Source organism: Euprymna scolopes, chromosome 9, assembly GCF_053919585.1.
Source record: "Euprymna scolopes isolate OS-2025 chromosome 9, ASM5391958v1, whole genome shotgun sequence".
Taxonomy (NCBI): domain Eukaryota; kingdom Metazoa; phylum Mollusca; class Cephalopoda; order Sepiida; family Sepiolidae; genus Euprymna; species Euprymna scolopes.
The window spans coordinates 159,138,517-159,158,956 of record NC_136490.1 but is presented as its reverse complement, the minus strand read 5'-3'; the positions used below and the strand labels follow the sequence as shown (position 1 = coordinate 159,158,956).

General features: G+C 36.6%; 1 protein-coding gene and 1 pseudogene across 2 annotated transcripts in view; one reads left to right on the top strand and one right to left on the bottom strand.

Annotated features, from left to right (window-relative positions):
- The window catches only part of LOC145284949 (uncharacterized), a 44,749-nt gene that overhangs the window by 19,213 nt on the left and 5,096 nt on the right, over positions 1 to 20,440 (top strand). For both annotated transcript variants that reach the window (XM_080134048.1, XM_080134047.1), the window contains 2 exons: positions 1,526 to 1,661; positions 11,703 to 11,749. In XM_080134048.1, coding sequence (XP_079990174.1) covers positions 1,526 to 1,661; positions 11,703 to 11,749 — 183 coding nt within the window. The remainder of the gene's footprint in view (positions 1 to 1,525; positions 1,662 to 11,702; positions 11,750 to 20,440) is intronic.
- On the bottom strand, positions 7,245 to 7,378 carry LOC145285416 (U2 spliceosomal RNA; annotated as a pseudogene).

Below are 20,440 nucleotides of genomic sequence, written 5' to 3'. Positions count from 1 at the left end.
TCGTAACCGCAAAGATGTCAGAGTTTTCTCCGTTCTTTTCCTCCTTCGCGGTACGGGTTCGAGCCTGCCTTCCTACTACCATATTTTTTTTGCTCAACATACACATGCACACACCCGGGCAACGCCGAGCTAAAATCCTAGTATATCTATAAAAGTGAACGTGTCTGTGTGTCTGTGACTGTACATTTCCCTACGCAATAACTCTGTCAATTTTAAGTCTACAGACTCGAAATTTGATATACAGGATACTGAGATTTGGAAAAATCTTTGTGATCGGTTTTCGACCAGAAATTTGGCTTTTAATGGGTCAAAATTCAACGATTTGACCTTTGAGAACTCTACCGAACTCCTCCGAGAATCTTGGGTCTAAACAATTGAAATTTTAGATATAGATTCCTTGGACATGGATCTAACTTAATAACTTGATTTGAGTCCAAAACCATAAATTTTAAGGGTCATAATAGGGGTCAAATTTTAAAAAATTGACCTCTATTTATTTTTTTTTTTTTGCTCAACATACACCTTCAAACAGCCGGGCAACGCCGGGCTGAAATGCTAGTATATTTAAAAAAAGTTAACGTGTGTGTATGTGTGTACATTTCTCTACGCAATAACTCTTCCTACGAACACTTTTTATTGGCTCAACATACACCTCCAAACACCCGGGCAACGCCAGGCTGAAATGCTAGTATATATATACATATATATATATATATATATATATATATATATATATATATATATATATATATATATATATGGTTCTTATATATTTGTTTGTGTTCGTGCACGATGAGTTATGTCACAAAATGTTGGCATGAGAAGCGCAACTTAAAAATAGAATAAATATCATTTGTGTCGTTATGAATAGACATCCATTAAACACACATAACATAAAGCAGTTCTTTTATGACGCTATAAATGATCAAGAAACAAAATAATGACGTCATGACGTGAATATAGACATCCCGTAACCTGTAAGTCTGTGTAACTCCCTTGCTTGTTATCCAATAATTAGTGAGACGTCAATGAATGAATGGAAATTCCATAAAGCTGTGCCTTGTATGTTTTTAGAAAGCCGCAGCAGCAGCCGTAACTGCTGCCTGTAGTTGCTTTATCAACCAATGAAAAATAAATTAAAAAAAAAAATATTGATTATATATTAAACAAATATTTGGACAACAGGTCGTGCCAATAATAATAATAATAATAATAATAATAATAATAATAATAATAATAATAATATATAATTATCATTCGTATGAGTAGTTGTAGTAGTTGTTACAAATTGCTCGAGACAAGGAATGTAGCCACTTGATATAATTAACTAATATATAAAACTTCAATGTCAAAAAGTAGCCAACGATAATTGTTGCATGAATTTATTCCGAACCAGAAAACAGTAATCCTTTCTCCTTTGTCAAAAACATCGCTAATGGAATTTGAGGACTAAAAAAACATAATTTATGTTGCCTCATTTTTAAATTTTTTTAATGTTTCTTTTAATGTTTTTTATTCTTTCTAGTCCCTTCCGTAGAAGATGCTAATTGTAACAAGTCCAAGGAATACCAGTTGACTTTCGCATTGGCTGCAGTCGTTTTGCTGTTCCTATTTTGTACAAGTTTTGTTATTTACTGGTACAGACGAAGAATGTTACCGTGGTAGGTATTAGCATTGTTAGCATTATTCACTTTTTCATGAAAAAATACTAATTAATGCGGCATATAAATACATGCACATACTCCTTATCACCACTTGATCACAAAGTACTATATATATATATATATATATATATATATATATATATATATATATATATAGTACTTTGTGATATATATATATATATATATATATATATAAGCGAGATAAGAATTCAGATGAAAAATCCTGATAGATATTACTTGAAGTAATACTTTCAAGGAGATCCTAGCCAAAAAGGAAAAGCTCAATATTTAAGAATAGAGCAATATATAAGTTTGGTGGTTAAATTTTTAATTCTGAAAAATAAAACAACATATAGAGGCATATATTCGATTTAAGAATGTATTGCTTGACAAAGGAGTATATAGAAAAGGGTTATTTTAATTTCCTTAATCCATGGATTTTCAACAATGTAGTTTTGCTGCAAAAGCAAAATAGTGTCCATTCACAGCTGAACATTTTGCTAACTGCATTTCATTTCCTCTGATGATATGAGCCATTGTAACTTCTCAAACAAGCATAACCCTAATCCAGAGTACACAAAATCTAAGACTAAATCCAATAGCAAACAAAACAAAAAGAATAACAATAAATTAAGGGGAAAAATCCATATGGTTCAACCCGCCAGGCCCATCATCCACAGACTCCACCCACACAAAATTGTAATTGCCGAAACAAACAACCTTGCCCCTTAGGAAACGATTGCGTCCACAAGGAGGTAATTTATTCATGTACAGTCACTGAACTCCCAACCACAACAGCAAATGCAACGGATGGAACACTAAAATATCGTACTACAAAACACATTAACTACTGAACCAACAACATTAGAGAGCTCCACTAACCTCAGCTATGCCAACCCCATAAATAAGACACATGATAACACCCAAGTTACACAGGAACCCCATCCTGGAAACGATTCGAACCTAATCATCCCGTCCCCCTCTACAAGTTCATCCCACACCCATAGTAGAACCTCCGACACCATTAATGAAAATGTAAAATCCTACACGTATATCGGCGCAACAGCAAATCTAATTAACTGAAAATTTCCAAACATATAAGCTCCTTTAATAATGAAAATCCAAATAGTAATAGAGGCCCCTCCCTAACAACTCTGATTAAAGACCTCCGATATAGGAATATTCCGTACTCGCTAAAATAGGATTTATTGAAAGAATTCAATGCATACACCTCTAAATCCAAACTCTGCAACCTTTGCACTTCACAAGCAGTTGCAATAATAACATATCCTAAAGCCACTATAAACACCAAAAATTACCTTATTTCGTTATGCAGACACGGGAAAAAATTAAAATATAGTCAGCTCAAAGCCACCTTAGCCACCATAGCTGAACTAGTTGCACACTGCCCCTATATGTATGAGCATGGGTTCAAGCTTGTATGAGTGTATATGTATGCACGCATGAGAGGGTGGATGTTGTATGCGCTGTAGCAATATTAATATTTACGTATGTCTATGTGTTTCTTATTCATATGCATATTTGAGTAAGTATATGTTTGTACGTGTCTATATATGATTGGCTGTATATATATGTGTATATATGTGGGTATGTGTGTATATGTATATATAAGTGTATATGTGTGCGTGTATGTATGTATGTATGTATATGTGCTTGTTCTTGTCTCCATTAACTTCATTTCCTTATATATGAGTATGTATATATATGTGTGAGCTTTTAGACGTTCGTTTTATGTGGAATCTATATACATAGAATCATGCGCTGTAGTGTGTATATATGTATGTATGCACGTGTGTGTGGGGGGCATATATACTGCGTATGTATGTATGTTTATGTGTGTACATATATATATGTATATGTATGTATATATATGTGTGTGTGTGTGTGTGTGTGTGTGTGTAGGTGCGTGTGTTTATGTGAGCATGGGTATTTAACAGAGTTACACACTTTAGCCGTTTACTGGTACACTCTAACAATCTACATCTCCCTAGACCATAAAAATGTTGTTGGCAATTGGTGAATGCACCCTTCTCTAAAATAGAATCACCAGATAAACCCGATTATTTGTTGATGTATATGTATATCTTTAAACGTACGTACACGCTCTCTGTATTCGTATGTTATGTCAGTGTGTCAGTGTGCGCACCTTTATCTCTTTCTAGACATAACCCTTATGTAGTTGTATATTTGCTGTAAGGAGTATGAATTGCATTCTTGTACTTGATTATATTGATGTTCGGCCGTGCTTATGAGCTCAGTTGTACACTCGAGTACGCGTGGATTCATATTCGCCCGGCTATATAAGTAGTTCCCTTCTCTAATATGCGTGTTTGCGTTATGATATATATATATATATATATATATATATGTGTGTGTGTGTGTGTGTGTGTGTGTGTGTGTGTGTAATTGAGTGCACATATACATTGGTATAGCGATGCGTATATGCATAGGTATGTATTTGTGTAAGCATGGTATGGATCAGTGTTTGTACGTAAGTGTAGGCTATCTCTTTGTATTTGTGTATGTCTGTACATATATATGTACGTATGTTTGAATATCTGTGGGTATATATGTGCTTATATTTGCACTTATGTTTAGGTTTGATAGGTGGATATACAAGTAATCAATATACAAATAGTCAAAATTAACAACGCATGTGCGACCACATACCAAGCCCAACATTTAAATCAACTCTCCCCTTTATAAAAAATATTTAAAAATATATATATATAATTAACCACAGTATATAAAGCACTCACTCAAACGTCAATTCCAACTCAACGAACAACTAAACAGGCTCATCCATAGATCGCCTCCAAACAGATATATATATATATATATATATATATATTAAATAAAATTTTAACAAACATTTAAACTAGATCAAACTACGACAACAAACGTATTTAACTGACTTATCTCAAATAACCAAGTCACCTTTAAAATATACACTCAAAATTAAAATAAGCCTACCTTAAACTCACTTATTTAAGTAACCCTCCAAAAATTCCAGATTTTCACACCATGACGCGTCTCTATCTCCACCTCATCAGCTCACCCATCCCCACAGCAAAAACAGCACACCCACCCCCTATAACACACCACACATTGAAAATCACAAGGACATCCATTTCCCACTTGGACTAAAAATCAAGAGTTCAACCCTTTTAAAGAGTACTAAAACGCAATTACCCCTTCCCCCGCCGAAAATACTCCATTAAGAACCTGTATGCTCGCCCAACTTTACCCCCCTCTCTTTACCGTCTCTACTTCACCCCACTTCCTCTTTCCCTCATCTAAAAAGCCTCCTTCATCCAATATAAACAAGATAACGAACTATCTTTTTATTAGACTCATACCTCAAGCAAGCCGTCCCAGCGTGCTCTTCCGAATATCATTACCTGGATTATTTTGCCATCTTTGATATTTTGATAACTACACTATTTATTCCGAGGTCCATTGCACACTTAATTCAATGCTCAAATTCTATTACTCATGGGGATGATTATAATGGAATGGTATATCCACCCAATTTCGGATATACTTTGTCAACATCGAGAAAGCATTTGGACCAAAGCAAATAACACACAATCAACGCAACGACGAATAAGACGAATAAGACGAATAAGACTGCTCGGTATACTTTTCGAAATATCAAGAAATATGGAACGCTATATGGGAATATCACTTTCTCCCATGGCCCTATTTTCTGCCCACCCGGATTTGTAACCCATAATGACATTGGACTCCTTCCGATAATGGACTACCCAGGTTGTATCAACTTCTCTTTTCATATAATTTTCTCCATATAATTATCCACAACCACTCAAAAACTATTTTCAATAATTGTGCTGAAAAGCAAAATAGCGTCTATTCGCAGCTGACCATTGTACTAACTGCATTTCATTTCCTTTTATGATATGTGTCATTGTTGAAAATCCATGGATTAAGGAAATTAAAATAACCTTTTCTATATATTCATTTGTCAAGCAATAAATTCTTAAATCGAATATATGCCTCTATGTGTTGTTTTTTCAAAATTTAAAATTAAACCACGAAACACACACACACACACATATATATATATGATAATTTATGTATTTGTATGTTTATTTTATTTATTTATTTTCTATTGTTATTGCTAATTTTAAGATTATTTTATATATATATATATATATATATATATATATATACATAGAGAGAGAGACAGAGAGAGATACACACACAGAGAGTGAGAGAGAGACAAAAAACACATTTAACTACACCTTGGTTTAAAATAGGTTACATCACTAGATATCTACGCTTCCCGCTAAAAAAGCTCACACAAAGAAAGGGTTGAACCTAAGGTCAACTGGTCCTTTGTCCTGTAAATGCCTGCCAATGGGTTTATTAGGAAGGGAGCGGTGGAAACTATGAAGCTGACTGGCTAACTAAAAACTCAATAGAATGTGCGTATATAAAAACGAGAAACAACCACAACTCGTCGCATAAGCCTGACGAATTCTAGCGTGGATGAGACGGGGAATATTTTGTGTAGCTTAATTTTACTATATATTTTTATAAATTACTACGTAGCTCTGCCTATGTATTGAGCACTGTTAAAATACTTAAAGTTTACGCATAAGATAATCCTTTCGTATATTAATTTATGTGATTAAATGACGTAGTCATATATATATATATATATATATAGAGAGAGAGAGAGAGAGAGAAAGAGAGAGAGGGGGGGAGAGAAACTTTCGGTTTGTTTGCTTTCTTGGCTCGTGTGGGTTGCGACGTTGTTTCGGCTGTGGAAAATTATATATATATATATATATATATATATATATATATATATATATATATGTGTGTGTGTGTGTGTGTGTGTGTGTGTATTTTCATTCCAAATCAAGATGCATTTAATTCGCTCTCATGAGTTTTTATTAATTTTTATTTATATTATGAAGTACGTCTTACACGTGTTTCTTTATTAGGTTTGATATATTTTATATTTGTAGTTGGTTCTAATCTTATTGTTTTATGTAACTTTTAGTAGTGTTTTTGATTCTTTGTTCAAGTGCCCTTTTTTCGCCATGTCCATGTCTTTTCGGGTATCTAACCTATAAATGAACTAGAGTAGCTTTTAGTAATACTACCGATGTGTTTATTTATTTTACTGGATTTTACAAGTATTCTTTTTCAATATTCTCTTTCATTTCCACAGATTTGATTGTGTCTTCTTTCAGAACTTCCATATATTTATGGGTAGCATGTTCCCAAGTGCCGTCATATCGACTTGCTTAGACATTTCCATACTCTATGCTGCCTTCCTTCGTCTTTTTTATCTCTAGCAGTGCACACTTTGCAATTCCGAATTCTATGTAAATGTTTAAGATGAAAATAATGGCCATGTTTTCACTTCTTTTTTGCTTTGTGCAAATAGCTTGTGGTCCTCCATATACATGTGGTGGTTTCTTCTTTGTTCGGTGCCTTTAAACTTTGAACCGCTTTATTAGTACCTATTTACTATGCCTCCCCACTGGACAGAGTTAGACACCAGGGTCGTTTTTTAACGTGGAGAAAAGGTACAAAAATAAAAATTGTCTCAGTCGTGAAGGATTTCTCCTCCACCGAAAGAGAACAAGAAAATGAAGTGCAGCATCTGAAGAACAGATACTACACTTTGATCTTGACCAAAAGGCCAAGAAAAATACCGCACACAAATAAATGCTACCTACTGTAACAGAGCGCGGACGTGCGTATAGCAGAGCAGCAGCACAGCCACCGTATGTAAATATCGAGTCGTGTTCGCGTTGACGTCACGGTGAGGAAGAAGGAAAGAAATATTATCAAAAAAAAAACGTGGACAGTTGAAGTTAAAGGAGGATAAAGATAAACCTGTTACACACGTGGGCCGAGACGCGTCCTAAACATAGTCGGACAAAGAGAGAGTGCCACGTGTTCTACACGACAGAGCATTGTTAAGCACATTGGAGTACAAGACGACTTTTGACCAAGAGACAAGGCGTTATTCTGGAAAGCACCTACAAATAAATGTCCGTTGTTCCACTGAGAAAAATAAGTCAAATTCTTTCCCTGTCTTTGTTTCTTTGCGACTGTCTTCACACAAAAAAACTTTCAACTCACGCATGATACATGATTCTTGTAAAAGAAATTATCAGAAAACCGCTAATACGAATGACTACATGCATTATTGCCCAGGTTACGATTGTACCATCCGAATCGGTATTAAGGTAAGAGGTTTTATGGAATTTAGTTTTGTTACATGAATTAAAAACAGACTCATGCAAAAGCCAACTTATTAAAACATGTTCGATATCACAGCAAGACATATTCTCAGCGAGCAAACTTGATCAAACATGACACGTGTCTAATGAAAAAATAATCCACGTGAACTGGTGTTCCCTCCAGCTATTCCCGTTGCTGTGAAACTATCGTTTGCAAGAAGGGGGAATGTCTTGGTTTGTTTGCGCTATGGAGCCGTCTCTGAAACGGATGCAACGTCCTGGCCCGACACACCAGGACATGATAAAAAAATAAGCACATCCCCTTTAGAACAAGTGGTTGATGTGTCGCCGGTTTCGTCCGGCTTTGATGGGTCATCTCTGCGAGTTCTCGGCTAAGTTAGTGGCAAGGTTTTCTGCTGAAAAGTGCTCGCTGTATAAAACGAGTAACAGACACAGTTTCTTATAAAGAATAAATTGTTTTAAACATTTAAGAAATAAAATTTTATTTAATACAAAGAGTTAACGTTGCCTTCGAAGTTACGATGTCAACTTTCATGACCGTCGCCTACCACTAGCAATACTCTACTTATCTTTCTTAATCACGAAAAATTATATATATATATATATATATATATATATATAGAGAGAGAGAGAGAGAGAGAGAGAGATAGAGAGAGAGAGAGAAAGAGAGGGGGAAAATAGAGAGTAAAAGAGAGAGGGTTAGAAAAAGAGAAAAACATGAATATAGATTTTTTTCATTAAATTCACCTCCACTCTCTTCTTTTATACCCGTTTCCTTTTTATTGTGACTTTAACTTTTTACGTTCATAATATTTTAGATTTTTTTTTTTTTTTTGCATAAAAGATGCATTCTTTTTATGGAATTCTTTTCTACAAAGACTTTAAGAGTAAAACATCGGTGACTTTATACGCGTGTGTTGAATTATTTTAACTAGTTAATGTTATCATTCATATTCCAGTAATTATATTTTAACTAGTTAATGTTATCATTCATATTCCAGTAATTCTATTTTAACTAGTTAATGTTATCATTCATATTCCAGTAATTCTATTTTAATTAGTTAATGTTATCATTCATATTCCAGTAATTCTATTTTAACTAGTTAATGTTATCATTCATATTCCAGTAATTCTATTTTAACTAGTTAATGTTATCATTCATATTCCAGTAATTCTATTTTAACTAGTTAATGTTATCATTCATATTCCAGTAATTCTATTTTCACTAGTTAATGTTATCATTCATATTCCAGTAATTCTATTTTAATTAGTTAATGTTATCATTCATATTCCAGTAATTCTATTTTAACTAGTTAATGTTATCATTCATATTCCAGTAATTCTATTTTAACTAGTTAATGTTATCATTCATATTCCAGTAATTCTATTTTAACTAGTTAATGTTATCATTCATATTCCAGTAATTCTATTTTCACTAGTTAATGTTATCATTCATATTCCAGTAATTCTATTTTAACTAGTTAATGTTATCATTCATATTCCAGTAATTCTATTTTAACTAGTTAATGTTATCATTCATATTCCAGTAATTCTATTTTAACTAGTTAATGTTATCATTCATATTCCAGTAATTCTATTTTAACTAGTTAATGTTATCATTCATATTCCAGTAATTCTATTTTAACTAGTTAATGTTATCATTCATATTCCAGTAATTCTATTTTAACTAGTTAATGTTATCATTCATATTCCAGTAATTCTATAAACTAGCCATTACATTAAATTTCGTTACATTTTCCAACATTCCGAGAATATATATATATATATATATATATATATATATATAAGAAATAAAAATTACAATAAGTTTACCAAGGTAATCAAAATGGTAAACTTAAAATATATTATCAATATTAAAGAGTTAATATTTACAAGTAATCTCAACTAGATGTAAAGCTCAATAAAACCGAAAAGGAAATAGAGCTTATAATATGAACAAAGTGCCTTTCAAGTTACCTGATGAGATGTTTACCACGAAAAATTTTAAATGACATAAAATTAAAAATTGTCTGGTTGATGTCGAAACAATTGTAATATTCGAAAAAATACAAATATGATGTTTTCTTTCTCCTTATTGTTTTGGTTTTTGCAAGTATATATATATATATATATATATATATATATATATATATATATATATATATATATATATATATATATATATGAGGATGACTATTAAGCCCCCATCTTTGGGTTGAATACTTTGTAAATATATTTTCGCCCGACGCGTATTAAAGTAATTAAAGTAAACAAACTGATATTTTCAGCACTGTGCGACGGGCAAGTTTTTAATTTAATAGACGCCCGAGGAGAAATATTTACGCCACTAATTCGTAGTCCGATGGTTAGAACTGCCGACTTTCAACACGACGGTTGTAGGTTCGATCCACGACTGAGGAAAGGTGTATGTCTAACCGCACTGATAAGTTGTGATACAGCGAAACACTACTGTATTCGGATGACTATATATATATATATATATATGTGTGTGTGTGTGTGTATAGTCTGACCACACTGTGATGTATTGAAACAGTTTGTATGTGGATAACTATAAATGCTCGCCGTCTTGGGTTGAGCGTACTGGTAAGTTAAATAACACAGTTATACTAGTCTATAATGCATTTTTTTTAATGTAAACAAATGGAACTTAAGGTATCTGGACAATGTTGTAATTTTACTTTCCTTCTCAGCTATAGCCAAAATAACATAAAGGTTAAAATGCCGACGATCGGCTGGACAGTCGAGTTTCAATCTTTACTTGATGCAGTTGCTCGTTTAGACGCGAAGCAAATATAATTATTTTACTTTTTGAACGCTTTTATAATTGCAAACACATAAATATATATTTGTGCGTTTAAGATCTAAGTTATTATAGGAGCATAACCAAAATAACGCGCATATAGATAGTTCTTCACAGACAATTATTTTCAGTTAAACGATTTAAAAGATAATACAGAATTTGTTGAAATAGTGTCGTTCTTCATAATGAGGTTATGGAAGCAACGCCATTTTTTACAATTGGAAAAATAATAACAATATCTGCAAAAAAAAAAAAATACATCTAAAACAAAACAGACATCACATGTATAGATATCCAATATTAAATACCTCGCTAAAATAAAATTACATCATAGTGCATCTAATATATAAAAGACTATATGTCTGTCTGTCTCCATATTTTCAAAATCTGCCTCCCCTGAAACTAAAAGTCGCCGAGCAGCACTAGGAGCCTCAAATGATTGGGTGTTTTTATGGACTGTACTTTTATGGGTCTTTAGTCGGTTAAAATAGTTTTAAGGGTAAAAAATTGGTTAAAATTGAAAAAATCGTTATACATTTTATATATTCATCTTAGTTTATTTTTGATTTTTAATTTTAATCAGTTCATATGCGTATCACGTTTTTGCAGTGGTAACGTCACCAGCTTTGAATGCTACACTTTTGCTTTCGGTTCCAATTCTAGCTGCTGGCACCCAAATACTTTTTATATTATTTACTTTTGAAATTACAACTCTATTATAATATATATATGAGAGATACATTAAAATATCATATTTAAGCGTATTTTACAACCGGGCAAAACAGAATGCCTCCTCCTCCTTCTTCTCCTCCTCCTCCTTCTCCTCCTCCTCCTTCTCCTCCTCCTCCTCCTCCTTCTCTCGCCAGTATTATATAATTTGTGAAAGAGATGGAATGTCAAAACATCTGTATTCAATGTGTATTAATGGTTTCGTTTACAATTTTCCAGGAAAAATGAGAAAGAAGAATGGAATCAACTGTTGAAGGATCGCCAAGGTAAATAGAGTTTATTGTTGTTTCTATGCAACGTTATTCAATTACATCAAATAGCATTCATTAAAGATCGACAAAACATATCTACAAAAATGAATTTGTCTTTTTTTAATGTGGATATCTAAATTAACAACTGTTAAAATCTATAAATAATGCTAATTTTATGCTAATAAGTTAATGCGCACAATACTAGTTATTAAGCTTATTAAAACGAACAAGTATATTTTTACTTTCTTTATTTCAAACTTCCTTACAATATAAAGTAGTTGTTAATTTAGTTTAGAACAAACAAACTGCCAAGAACGATAACTCGATATGCTAAAAGTTAATTAAACACAGTAATGTTTGAGATAGGAGATAATATGATTAAAAGTCTCCTTAACACAGGAAACTATACCTATTCATGTATTGCGTGTATAACATAATAATGTTGTCGAACAAGCCATAATTGTTCCATGCATACTGTTATCACATCTCGATTGGTGCATCTACCATTAGTTTATAACTCTTAGACAAAGTTAAAAATAAAGATCTAATAGATCTGATCAAACTTAATCCCATCCTTGTGCGATTGCCTTAATGTTTTATCCCTGTGTCTTTTCTTACAAGTAGTTTAATGGAATGTTCTATGACAAACTCATAACACTTGTGTCAACTCGATGTAAAAAATCCTGGCTGAGTAGACAAGCAGTAAAATCTAACCTCTTCACTCTAGCCTGTGACGTAATCCCCCATTGAGGAGCTTTAGAACTACGCTGAGATAGCTTATCGTTCCCGGGTGACGCCAGATAACCCAGGGATTTAAGATAGAGGAGATAAATATATATTTTTTATTTCATGTCAAAATAGATATTGTTTGAAACCAGAGAAATATATTTTTGCAGCTAAAAGTGGATGACAGGAAATTTCACGTCTAACATTGTCTGGCCTTAGTGAACTCAAGGTCGGATGTCAGAATTGACATCTGGCCTTGGAAATCGTGAGACCTAAAATTCAGATTTCAGGTATGGGAATTGTGGCCACGCAGGGAACTGGGGCTTTCGATTTCGTGGCGAAATCTTATTGGCTGGGGGAAAGTTTCCACCCCATCCACATACCTTACTATATATACGACTGTCGTGCTAAAATTAGTCAGTTGGAGTTAGAGAAGAAGAGGTGTCTTGTTGACTTTGAGAAGAACAGATCGTATAGAGACGTGAACCCCTCCTCATCCAACCGTCTGTCGCTGTCTGTGAAGAGATTTGAGACTTTGAAAAAAAATTACAAAAACTGAGTGATGTTTGTAAAAACATTTGTACATAATTCTGCGAAATTAAGCTTCAGTAGAATAGTCTTCATGAGTTTGTTTTCTTCCTGCCTACTGCTTCAATATTCGCTTTCAGCATACCAGATTTCATGTAACAACCTCAGAGAAGACAAGACGACATGAGCTGAGAATTCAGATAAACAGAAGTCTTAACCACCTTCTCACAGAGAGTGGTTACAGTTTGGTGACCGCGACAAGGATAATCGACCCGAAAGAAGGGTGAGACTTAATATTTCTCTTCTTTTTTTTGTTACCACGGAAAATAAACGGAGTTGGGATTGCGTTATAATCTTACATTATCTGTAGCAGAAGAAAAGACGTACTAAGAAAGAGACAGACAGACGGGGACAGTTGAAAACAAAAGGAAGGAGAGGCAGAAAAGGAAATCGATAAAGAGACGGCCGAAAAAAAAAACAGCGCTCTGGAAAAGACTTTAAGCCAGAAAAAGAATTCGCACGCGTGAAAAGGACATTTGTTTTTGAAAAAAAAAACTAAAAAAAAAAACGTTTGAACATTTTGAAAAAGGAAAAAGAAGGAAAACGTAGAGAGAGAAAGAAAGACACTCTTGACAGATTCAACAAGTGCGCGCCGCGAAACGACAAGAAAGAAAGAGTCAGAGAGAAGGAAGCGGAACACAGTCAGAAAAGCGAGCCTTTTTTCTTTCTGTTGTCTGTGCAAATTGGCCTAGAGAGAGAGAGAGAGAGAGAGAGAGAAGGAGAGAAAGGGCGTAGTTTTGCTGTCGCTGTGAAATTAACAATTAGTCGTGCATGCTTCCAATCCAATAGGAATAATATCAGTGAATTAATGAAAGGAAGGGGCGATTGCTGTAAGTACAAGCGAAAGTTGTTTTAAAATCGGACCAATCACTGTTGCGTAGACTTTTCATTTCTGGGATTGAGTTATATATATTTTTATTGCTGAGTTAAAAGGCTTTAGAGAGAGAGAAAAAAGAGAAAGTGGAAAAATTTTTTATTTGCTTTATTATTGTTCTTGTGAAGTAATTGAAATTGCATATATATTAGAATATTTGAGTATTATAAAGGCGATAAACTATAGCGGAGTCAGGAGTCACTTACGGATGAGGATAGTACTAGGCGGTTGATAAATGATATCCATGGGGAACTTACGAACAGGGTTTGAGGTCGCCTAGCGTTACGGAGGCGTTTCAAAACCTATTAGGAAATTTAGGAGTAGTTTCCGAGGGGATGCGCGTGAATTGGATGATTGGCTCCAGGCAGTGGGGAAGAAGCAGGTTATTTACGGACTGGGGAATCCAGAGATGGTACTTCTAGCGTACGAATTAGCTTCTCGAGGCGTGTCCAGATTTATCGGCAGAAAGGTCCAGGAGAACACTCAACTGACCTGGTCGCAGCTAAGGTCAGCATTGATCAAGGAATCGGCAGCGAAAGGACGGCCATTGATGCCGTTCGAGAATTATTCAGGCTCTGACAACGGGCTGGAGAGGAAATTAATAGTTTGGCTGAGAGGGTGTCCGAATTTGCGATAAGAGCTTTTCCGGATCAGTCAGTCCGGGAAGGTGGACCGATTCAGGTTCTGTTGGCTGACGTGATGGGTGAGGCTCTTCTTGACAGAGATATACGAACTAAACCCATTAAATTAAGTGAGGCAGTGGAGCTCGCGCAAACCAGTGATCGTGTTTGGGGGGATATTAGAAATTCGAGATTATGGGAGGGAGGTAGGGGGAACCTTTCCCCTGTGAGGACACCGAGGTCAAAGCAGGCAAGAGAGGTTAAACCACCCCGGGAGATAGTCGAGGAGGATTGGGAGAAGGGGGCTGACCCAAATTTCTTGGAGTGGGATATTCAATATGGTCACTATAAACTCGTGCCTGGGAGGTTAGGATTAGTGTGTTTTAGGTGTAACTATGATGGACATCGGGCGGCGGACTGTCCGACCTGATGGGAAGGTAACCCGTGGGACCTGCAGCTATACTGCCGCAATTGAACCGACATGAACAGGAGACTAAATGGTGTGCCAAAGCGGGTGACCGTCGCTTAGGGAGGGGCCGTTATGTTTGTGCCAGAAACCTTCACCTGAGGATAGATCAAGACGGGAGGCTCCGCCTACAAAGATAGGTGAGCGAGTTGCTCGCGTGCAAACTGTCTTTACGCCGGTTTCGGGAAACGCCAGTGGGTCGCCCAAGATGTGAGGGCGTCGGCGACCCCGTGCGTGTCAAGGCCCTCGTGTTGCTGGACGTGTGGACCAGCCAGCCATATGGCCAGAAGCTGTCCGAGACTACACTGCTGGACTTGTGGGAACACTGGTCAAAGGAGGACGGAATGTTTTCGGTGAAGAACGAGATTTCCAGGGCAGAAGAGAGGACGCCACCCCAGAGACGCCACTAAAGTCCGGACAGACGGAGCGTCGATAGGCGAAGAGTGGTTATTGCCAGCACCCATGCAGGGCTGGTCGAGAAGAAAGACGCCACTTAAGGTGCGTCAACTTTTGACGAAAAAGGGGGGGTGACCTGCTCTGTGGAGGTGGGAGAAGAAACGTTGACAGCTCTGGTTGACACAGGAGCAACTGTGTTGTTGATGGGGGATGAATGATTATGAGAGGCTGCATGATAGGGAACCTTTGCAGCCCGAGGATGTGGAGGTGACTCAAGCGGACGGTACGGACCTTAAACTTGAGGGGATGACCAATATACCCTTCAAACTAGGTGACCGAAGTGGACGAATGAACGTGTATGTCGCGAGGAATTTACGAAGAGAGTTAGCACTCGCCAATGACTGGTTGCAAAGCCAGAGGACGACGGTTAACTTCGCGCCACCAACTCTGACCATTCCGCCGGTGACAGTCCCTTTGATCAAGGCTGAACGAACGGAAGACACCAGTCGTAAGGCGTCCGAACCAACGTTTCTCTTGGATAACGTGGGCATCCATGAGAAGGAAAGCCCGTTTGATGGCGATAACTAAAGCTCGTCCGAGTGTGAAGAGACGATTAGCTGATCCGGCAATAGCCGTTAAAAGAAAAAGAGAGAATAGAGAGAATAATAATGATACTGAGATATTTATAGCTTAGCTGAGCACCTCTCGAAAAATTGTACAGGTTGTTTTCTGTCGACGACGAATAGCATAATTTAATTTTGCAGAAAGAAAACGCAGAAAAAACCCAAAGGTTTTTGTGATTTTAAAATATTGCATAATTTTAAAAAGGAAAGAAGGGAAGAGAAAGAAAACAATATTCATGCTCCCTTGTTTGTGGATGTGGGGAGGAGATGTGAGAGAGTCAGACGACTTCCGCTTTGTGAGAGACGGAGTGAGGTCTGTATAGAATCACATCGGTTGGTTCGGTTGGTGTCAGCGAGAGGGAAGGTAGGGCCGATCGTACTTGACAGTCATACCCTGGCCACCGCCACTCACCCTCGCGCACATTGGAAGGGGAGGAGTATGGCGAATTATTGTTTCTTCTCCTCTTCCATTTATTTGTTTTCTTCTTTCTCTCCCCTGGGTGTACATACTGCGTGACCGGATTTAATATTAAGCGTTAGGAATATTAAGTAACGTATTATTTTTTTTAAATGGAAAACGAGAATATTGATTTAATCAGTCGTGGAGGATTTAAAACTTTTGAGAATTGTGTTTTTATGTATTAAACGATGCCTAATTTGCATGATCTGCTGACGCAGTCCTGCTGAGAAATCGACGAGGATGAAGGGTTTCTTAGCCCTTGAGAAATTGTTTGATGCATGACGACGTTGGTCGTCCGCAGTTGTTCTTTAACTCGTTGAGTCACCTACGAGTAGTTATTGGAATGAACGTATTCTTTTTTGTCAGTGACCTTTGTACAACATCTCGTTGACTTTTCTGATTCTAGGTGCGTTGCTATTGATGTAGCATGTTCCTTCTTGTATCAGAATCTTTGACGATATACGGCACAACCGAGGAATGAACCTTGGGTATTCTTGTTGATGTTATTGACCGACCATGGTCGCCTTCTTTCTTAGGCGGAATATCTACACACGGTGTTACTGCGCGTTTGGAAGCTGAAAGAATATTAGTGTTTGTATCTATATCCCTCTGGGATCGAGGAACTAAATACGAGTTTTATCAAGTTATTACTCCACCCGTTCCATATCTACTGGACACACCCAAGTAAGGGTTGGTAGCCAGTTACAGAGTGGAGTCAGTGTATGTAGCATTTAATATGGCCAGAGATAAATTTATGCTGTTGAATAAGCGAGAGACATGAAAATGCCGAAATAATGGTCTTGGAATATGCCGGTCACAGAGTCCGTTGTATGTCACTGGAGATCATCAGTTGTGTGTGTTGGGATTATTTTAGGGGGATGAAAGAGTGATAAATGGCGTCTGCAAAGTTGAAGTGGCAAGTGAAGGTCTTTTGCCACTGGCTATACGAGTAGCTGAAGTCACCTGGTTGGTATCCACGCAATAGAGGATGGAATGTCTTAGGTATGCGGTAACACGGCTTCTGGGATAATAAAGGTGAAACCACCTTTAACTATGGTAGAACTGGACAGGGGTTGTGAAGCCTGGGGAAAGGGCATAGGGTTACCTGCATATTATCAGGTTGAGGAACGGTATTTGTTAAAAGCACCTGAGGTAGAGTGGGCTAATGACCAATTGACTAACCTCACTGACCTCTGGGACCTCCTGATCCATCGTTCACCGCCACATACCCGACTTAGGCTACCAAAAGCTATGGGAGAAGTTAGACGAATGGATTTGAGTGAATTACAGGCCCGACTAAACGGTCTGGAGAATACAAAAGCTAGGGATAGGCTTCATAAGGTAATGGTTACCGGAGCAGAAGTGAGCACTCTAGTAACTATAATCGTGCTGATGTTTGTGGTTGCATGGTGCATGAAGAGAGCGAATATAGGAAGAGAGCAAGGTGATGAGCATCTGGAAGCTGATTGCACAGATGGCTGGAGAGACCCTGGTTCGAAACTGCCTGTGATTCTGGTGCTGACGAAAACGAAGTGCAACCCAGAGACTTCCCCGATGATGAAATCCAAAGGAGCTGAAGATCTTTTCTTTTCTTTTCTCTCTGTTTTACCCAGAATGCTTGCAGGGTGCTGAGCTGGGAACCTTCGAAAGAAAGTCCCAACGATACCTTGAATGACCGTCTATTGAGGTGAGAAGAAGTCCTCAGTGAAAGAAAATCTTACAAGGTGCTTATAAAGAAGACTTGAACTGTGAAATAAAAGGTGAAGGTTCAATTACAACTGCTTACGGTGAGAAAAACTCCCCTATCTCAATAAAAAACGGGTCCTTTGAGAACCCTGAGTAGGGCTGCATACCCTTTATTACGAGACTTTGCTGTTGATAGCAGCGAAGTGAAAAAAAAGCTTATAAAAACACTCTTGTAAATTGACTGTGACACTCTGAAAAAAATTGAACTATGATAAAATTCATGAAAAGAAATTGGAAAAAGGGGAATAACTCTTATAACGCCTTGAAAAAATCGAGTAATGTTATTTTGAAAAAAAAGGGAACAAAACTTTTAACCAAGGGAAGTAACTCTTACGAGTAATGGATGAACTTAATGCATTTTATTGAGTGACAATTTGTAAATGATGATTATTATATCTTTGAATTATTAATGTGAATTGAAAAAATATAAAACAAAGAAAAAAATTGCATGTGAAAAAAAGAAACTGTATTAGCCCTGACGAACTTTGAACTTAGATTTTGATGATTTTACGAACCTTTTTTTTAATTGACTTTCTTATAGACGTTTGAATGAAAAGGGGGAGAACCCTGCATAAAAAGGGTGGATATGGGATTGTGTATATGTTGTCTTTTTGACGGGTGATTTGAGGATGGGGAGAGGGGTCTGTGGAAAAAATCTGACAGCGAACTGTGAAAAGGGATGGGGTGGTGTGTTAAGGAATAAGACTCCATTGGTTCTACGAAGCAATATAGTCTAATGGGGCGAATGTGAAGAGCTTTAGAATTACGCTGAGATAGCTTATCGTTCGCGGGTGACGCCAGATTACCCAAGTATTTAAGATAGGGAAGATAAATATATATATTAGATATAAATAGATATTGTTTGAATCCAGAGAAATATATTTTTGCAGCTAAATGTGGATGACAGGAAATTTCACGTATAACATTGTCTGGCCTTAGTGAACTCAAGGTCGGATGTCAGAATTGACATCTGGCCTTGGAAATCGTGAGACCTAAAATTCAGATTTCAGGTATGGGAATTGTGGCCACGAAGAGACCGGGGGCTTTCGATTTCGTGGCGAAATCTTATTGGCTGGGGGAAAGTTTCCACCCCATCCACATACCTTACTATATATACGACTGTCGTGCATAAATTAGTCAGTTGGAGTTAGAGAAGAAGAGATCGCTTGTTGACTTTGAGAAGAACAGATCGTATAGAGACGTGACCCCTCCCCTCCTCATCCAACCGTCTGTCGCTGTCTGTGAAGAGATTTGAGACTTTGAAAAATTTACAAAAACTGAGTGATGTTTGTAAAAACATTTGTACATAATTCTGCGAAATTAAAGTTCAGTAGAATAGTCTACATGGGCAGTCTTTTTTCCTGTCTGCTGCTTCGATATTCGCTTTCAACATACCAGATTTCATGTAACAACCTCAGAGAAGACTAGACGGCACGGGCCGAGAATTTAGATAAACAGAAGTCCTAACCACCTTCTCACAGAGAGGTTTTACAGGCCACTAGATGCCGAAAGCTTTCTTCTCTAATAATTTATTTCATCGAACTGCTACACTTTCGAATTACTTTCCTGTTTCTTGCTTCCCTGACTTTACTGATATGCGAAAGTGTAATTGTAAAATGGCAGACATCTCGCTACACAACTTCCCACAATCCTTTATTAGGCACAATCCCAAATAGTCGTTATATTCAAGTTGCAATACGCTTCGTTTGTGGTGAAAAATAGTGAAAAAAAACACAGGGAGTCTCACAAAAGGAGCATACATGAATAGGAGCTGCATGTTTCAATGTTGTATATTGGACTCTCGAGTGTCCTCGAGTCGCCTAAGCGAGGACATTATTATTGTTATACAGATTTAAATGTTTTTAATGTGAAGTATCCAATATGGGAAAATTACTTTTGCAACGAAATATTTCAATCGAATTGGAATTCGGAAAAAAGGAATGTCGTTTAAACATATATACACGAATTTAAACTAAGGAAAATAAGATTTATATAATAGATTAAAAAATTGGTCACGTGACAAGTATTAAGTGACTGTTCCTTGTGCTACTTTGATATAATCACGTAGTCATGTAGGCAGAGAGGGTTGGATTTCGAGAAAAGATGAGTCTTAGCAAGCAAAGAGTAAGCACGGAAGAAGACTGTCTCCGCGTTCGGTAAGCTTTAGATGAACTCCTCTGCCTATATGCAATAATAATAATAATAAT